Source organism: Corvus brachyrhynchos, unplaced genomic scaffold, assembly GCF_000691975.1.
Source record: "Corvus brachyrhynchos isolate BGI_N302 unplaced genomic scaffold, ASM69197v1 scaffold36, whole genome shotgun sequence".
In the NCBI taxonomy this organism is placed as follows: Eukaryota; Metazoa; Chordata; class Aves; order Passeriformes; family Corvidae; genus Corvus; species Corvus brachyrhynchos.
Window position 1 is genome coordinate 821086 of NW_008238441.1, and position 6062 is coordinate 827147.

The 6062-nt window shown below is 38.6% G+C and overlaps 1 protein-coding gene across 7 annotated transcripts in view; it reads left to right on the forward strand.

Annotated features, from left to right (window-relative positions):
• KLHL13 (kelch like family member 13) overlaps window positions 1-6062 on the forward strand; it is a 92494-nt gene that overhangs the window by 52014 nt on the left and 34418 nt on the right. The window contains exons 1-2 of one of the 7 annotated variants that reach the window (XM_017736634.1): window positions 371-459; window positions 937-1049. The exons of 4 other annotated variants lie outside the window; for them this stretch is intronic. In XM_017736634.1, the coding sequence (XP_017592123.1) occupies window positions 952-1049 (98 nt within the window). In that variant the 5' untranslated portion in view covers window positions 371-459; window positions 937-951. Of the gene's footprint in view, window positions 1-56; window positions 460-936; window positions 1050-6062 lie in introns of those variants that run through there. 2 more of the 7 variants (XM_008635538.2, XM_008635537.2) reach the window with 2 other exon arrangements.

Below are 6062 nucleotides of genomic sequence, written 5' to 3' on the forward strand. Positions count from 1 at the left end.
GTTGAGAATTAGATTGTTGATAGCGTTCCTACAAAGACTGCTGTTAACAGCCTGCTAGTCTCTGCTTCTCTACTGCAGAAGACAGAGTGATATTTGTGTTCCCATATCATGTTGTAAAATGCATGAGATTTTGCTCTTCCTCATTGGAAATGAGAATAGGAAAATGAGAGCATCCTGAACCAGAAGCTATTAGAAGAGCATGAAAACCTGCAGTGATTTCTGCTTTATTTTGTCTTCTTAGCTATGGATTAGAAGGACTGATTTTTGCAATGGGTTTTTTCCATAATGGCATTCTTGTATTGTTTGGTCAGAGCTTGCACAGGAGGAAAACAGGCTGCTGAATTTAGCTACTGATCTCTATTAGCCGTGGCCTAAGGCTATGCTGAGATTTATATCCCATTTATATTGTTGCAGCTCAAAAGAAGAATTTTCAGAGGATGACAAGTGTATTCTGAGTAGGTATGTTGTTTCATTTTCATATGAAACCCATTTTTTTTGTTTCTGCTTCTATTGGTCAGAAATGAGGTTAATAGGAAGAGAATATAGTACAGTGCTGCAGTGTCCCTGTTAGGGTAGAACAATAGCACCAGAAACAGTTCTTTAAAAATTAGCTGCTTTTATTAAATAAAGCTGCATTGTGCTGGTGTGCAGAGTGCAGTATTTTTTTTCTTAGCATATACTGCAGTCAGTGCTTCCCTAACGAGGTGGCACTATTGTTGAGTTAGAAGGATAGAATCATCATATTGCTTTAGGGGACAGCAGGATTTAAAAGGAGATGCCTTACAGCCCTGTTTTACAGATTGGAAGCATCGGTTTAGGGGCATTGGCAGAATCATTTCCTTGTTCTTAGCAGCAGCCACTGCTGTGTCAGTAGTGTGTGGAATGGAAGTCCTAGTTGGTAGTCTGTTATGGAAACGCTGTTTACTGTTATTGTAGTACCGTGGTGACAACATGCCATTGAAATGGAAAACGAGCTCTCCTGCTATCTGGAAATTCCCAGTTCCTGTGCTTAAAACATCCAGGTCATCGCCACTTTCTCCAGCATACATGTAAGTGAGAGAAATGAGGATAATAAGGTGGGAATGTTTTTTGTGAGACTACCCTGTGGCAAAATACCCTGTTACATATTAAATGACATTGGCACTCAGAATTTTATCTTGTTTGCTATGTAGATGCGCCCTCCCCCTCCCATTTTTATTATGGATGTTGTGTCAAGTCTTCTCTTTTTGTTGAAACGTAGAGAAATTGTGCAGATTAAGCCATATTCATAATGATATTCTGTATGTTCATTTGAGAAGTTTGTGGTGGTGTTAATTTGTAGAGTTGATCTTGAATTGACAAGTTAAGCTTTGAGGCTGGCAGGCTTTCTTTATAGTGTGTATGTGAACATCTCCTCCTCCTGACTATTTCATTTGGAAATTGAGCTTGAAATCACCTGCTGTATTGTACTGCATTTCTGTTCATGTGAGTTCTTGTAGAGATGAAATCATACTGCTTTGGTCTTGTTTTATTCTTTGAAGTCTTAGCCTTAATACAAATTGAATGTCTTCATAAAAAGTTACACTAAAATCTTAAAACATAAATTTGAATCATTCATATCTGAATACTTACGTAGTTATACAGGTTGTCAGTGTAAAGTAGCTTCACAATATGCCTTTGTCTTGCCAAATCCTGATGCAGCTTTTGTTCACCTATTGTTGCTGTGAGTTTTGTGTTAGCATATACAGGTGGCTTTTTTTTCCTTCTCTGAAATAAAACTACTAAGCACAGGGTACTGAATTCCTTCTGCCTTTATTTAAGGAAGCAGCTCTTTCAAAAGGAGGAAGAGTTGCTTTAAAATGCACAGGTAGCAGTGTAGGTGACTTTTCTATCTGGAAATTGCTGTAAAGGCTGCTACTTTTCAATAGTATTCCAGCCTAATACCTACAATATTAGTAGTTTTAAGCTTGCATTGTCTGCTTGCAGGTAGGCTTTTGTTTCAGCTACAGTAGGTACATGCTGTAAGAGAGAGGTGCACAGGTCCTCTAAATGTCTTTTTTGTTGTTGTTGCTGAGCATGGCATTGTTACTGGTGGGGCTGAAAGAATCCAGTGCCATGTGCATGGTCACTATTGTTCTCAGGGAGAAAGGCTGAGGGAACAAACCTGGTTGTAAAAAACCTGTACTGGGCACGCTCACATTTAAGATTAACTAATCTTATGACAAGATGTGGGTGTGCTTCAGTCTTTTTACTGGAAGCTTCAAATATACTTAAGGCTACCAAAAGAGAAGGTATTTCCACCTATTCTGAGTTGTTAAAAAATATGACTTAAATATAAGGAAAGTGTCATTATGGTAAGAGTTGTGAGACATTTGAACCTATTTCAGGGAAACAGTGTAGTCATTGTTTTATCTTATGCTGTTGTTTTTAAACTGTAGTACTCTTAAATACAAGAAAAATCAGAACTAGCCCGGTCTGATGTCTCTGCTGCCGAAACGGAGCATTTCTTTTGTGTGTCGCCTTTAAAGTGCTAATCTTAGCCCTGAGAATGCTCCAGCCTTTGTGATGGGGATTGTGTGGCTGATTATCTCAGTGTGTTGAAAGTATGAACAGGTTTATTGATCATGCTTAAACTATATGACGCTGAGCTTATCTGGAGTATGAGAAATATGTGCTCAGCAGCCTTAATCTTCTCTTGATAATGAGTCAGTGTATCTCAATGTTTATGAAGACACTTCTTCACTGGTACACAGACCTGACATTAGGAGGACTCGTATATCTCACGTTAAAATTATTAATATATATTATTGTAAAGAATGAGAAACGTTACAAAATGGCACCTACTTGATTAGGCAATATAAATCAACTAATTAAAAAATCCCTTGTAATTTAGGTTGACCAGTAAAATAGGTTATGGGATTCATTACCTTCATTGCAGAGATAACAGTAAATTTACTACTGTTTTATATAATCTGATGTTTTTCATATTCATATTTATAAATTTTCTGTCATAAGTAGTACTCTGCACACTAGCAAAGGGCTTATGTTTTGAGTAAAGGATTGAGGAATAAAGTGGTGTGTGACATGGAACACATATTGATGTAAAATAAATGGCCATAAAACTCTAGAATTCACAGATGAGCACTTCAATACTAGGTATTTTGGATCTAGGGTATGCAAAGGAATGATTGAGCTTTTAATCCCTTAAATACTTGACATCTCCATCTTACAAAATAGGGGGTTTAGTGTAGTTTGGAATGCAAAGTAGAGAGGTCTTAAAAGTGCTTGGTTTTTTTTCTTGTATTTAAAATGAAATTCCAGTTTTTCAGGTTTCTCTAGTAAAGTTGACCTTAGCTTTAAAGGCTTCACCCTGCTTATGATTTACAGGCAACTTACCTAGAGAGTAACCTGATGATCAGGTCACATATATTTTATTAGAGTTTTTTTGGTCTGTGTACCCAATAGCTGAACTGTGCCTTAGTTTCCCTGTCTCAAAATGCTGAGACTGGTGGTTGTGAGCAGGTTTGGCTTCTTGGATGAAGCACCTATGTACTAAGTGCTGCTGCAAAATGTTTACTGTCTTGCAGCTGTGCAGCTGGGGTGGCTTAGCTCAGTCTCTGCTTGGAAAGTTTGTGGTAGTTGGTGATCTGGAAAAAGGAGTGTGAGGAGCTTGTCTTGGAGAGTTCTGTGCTGGGGGGAACTTGTGGAAGGGTAGTACCTGAAATAAAGGACCTGCAAAAGCTGAGGTGTGATGAATTTGTAGGTGAGGATGTGGTTCTGTTACTGGGAAGTCTGTTTGGTTTGCCTGGTCTAGTACCCCTTTCCTGGCAATGGGAAGGAGCAGCAGGGACTTGCTGCCTCTTGCCTGGTGGCTTTGTATACCACCAGTTACTTAGTAGGGATATTTTCAGGACATCCTGACTGCAAGAGGGAACTCTTCGCATTATTCAGAGGGTGAAGGGTTCCGCTGATGGGGAATGCACACATTCCCTGTCTTCTGGTGAAACTGATCCAGAGTAGCTTGAACTTTCCCCCAAACTGGAGAGATCCAGTGACATTGCATAGGTGAAATTAGGCACTATTAGAATTGGAACACTGGCATGTACCAATATGTGTAGGTGTAGTGTAGCTGGCTTAGTGCATGAGTTAGGAATGTGCAGCTGTGGGTACATGCATACACCTTTGTCAGGCTGCATTTTCTTTCACGGCAATTACGTTGCTGGGATTTAGAATATAGATGACTTTTGCCAAACATTGGGAAAGCTGTTACAGCAAGTTTATGCACCACTAGTCAAATCATATTCATATTTGTGGTTGCGTTGCCTATGTGGAGAGAGACCTAGGTGACTTCATATATCATGTGGACAGTGTCAGCAAGCGAGTAAGAGGCAAGGACAAAGTGAGTAACACAGAAAGTGAATAACACTTGAAAAAGTGGTGTTCCATGGCATCATAGCTGTTATTTAACATGTTTGCCAAATGTTAAAAACAAAAAAGCAACAGGGACTGACATAAGCAGAGGTTAAGAATTAAAGCACTACTATAGTGGGGGTGAGGAACAGTTCTGAATTGTATTTAACAGTTTTGAGGCATAAAGGAACATGAGTCCCAATTATTGTTCATGGGGCACGGCATCTCATACATTAAGAACTAAGAGAATTCTTTCTTATTCACACCAGTAATGTCATATTTTTTTAAAAAAAAACTGTGCGCATCTTCCATTAACACAAATGGAAACAATGTTTGTGGAAACTCAGGAGATTTAAGTGCTATGATGAGCATCTACAAAAAATTCAATAATGCAAGAATACTATTTGCAAAAACACTTTACAGAGGATTGTTCTATTAATGTTGTGTCATGCAAGAATATTCTTAGCTGCTTTTTAAAAATTTAAATGTTGAATTAAGTGGTTTTAGTCAGCTGCATGCCAATTTTAAAGATAAGTAAAATAAAATAAATCTTAATTCAGTATAATCAATTTGTAATCTTTGTGCCTTCTATCCTTTTACATGGAATAGTGTGTTGATATTAAATGGCAGCTATCCTTTGCATGTGTTTTCATAAATAACTGACAAATGTTAGGAGAAATAAACAGATGTGGTATTCCAAATATATTGCTATTAAAGGGTTTGCAACACAGTCTGTCTGTCCTGAGTCACGTGGTTGTGAAATTTTTCTGATCGGAAATGCTTTGCTCTAATGGAAATCAGGTACTGTGCAGGAAAGTAGAATAAATTCTCAGTATTCTGGAGTAAGCAGCATTAGTTTTAGCTGCTTATATGGTTATATAGGTTAATGCTTTTGTGTCTTCTTCCAACTATCTGATTTGCTCTACAATTGAATTTATGCTATACAGTGATATATACTTAAATGGGAAAAGGTGTGTGTGTGTAATTCATCAGACTACCTGTATTAGTTCTCTTTGGTGAGACTACCCTGTGCATGTCTGCTGCCTTCAATGGTCATTTTTGGTAAATGAGCCCTTTTGTTGGGCTCCTGAGCATTTGGCAGACTACACAATATTCACACTCACCTGTCTTGGGCAAGATTTCCATTTTATGACATTGCTTCCTAGATATTTCAAATTTCAACATGTTGAAAGTCCATGTGCAGCTCACCTCAAATATTTTTTAAACTGATCTGACAGTACATGCAAACAGATTAATTGAATGAGTGGGGAGTAAAGGGGGCTTGTATCTTACTAGTAGGAGACTGCTTTTAATCCCAGAAATTTTGTGTATGGAGTTGTCTTGGTTTTGAAAGACAGGTAGGTGTCTGCTAAGGAAGGCAGAAGCCTCCCTTGAAGTGGCAGATGTAACCCCTTTCCCTCCGAGTTGTTATAATTTTGAAATCAAGGGCCTTTAGACAAAGATGTGGGAAATAGGAATAACAGTTCTTTACTATTATATATATATATATATAAAACCAGTCAAACAAAACAGCAATAACTATGGCAGTAACAGCAAACAATCACAAACCCAGTCCCAGCCTTCTCGGCTGTCGGGCCCTTTCCCCTCGGGTGCAGTTCCGCTCGCAGCCGGCAGGGGCGCTGGCGGCTCCCGGTGAGCAGGGCAGGTGCGAT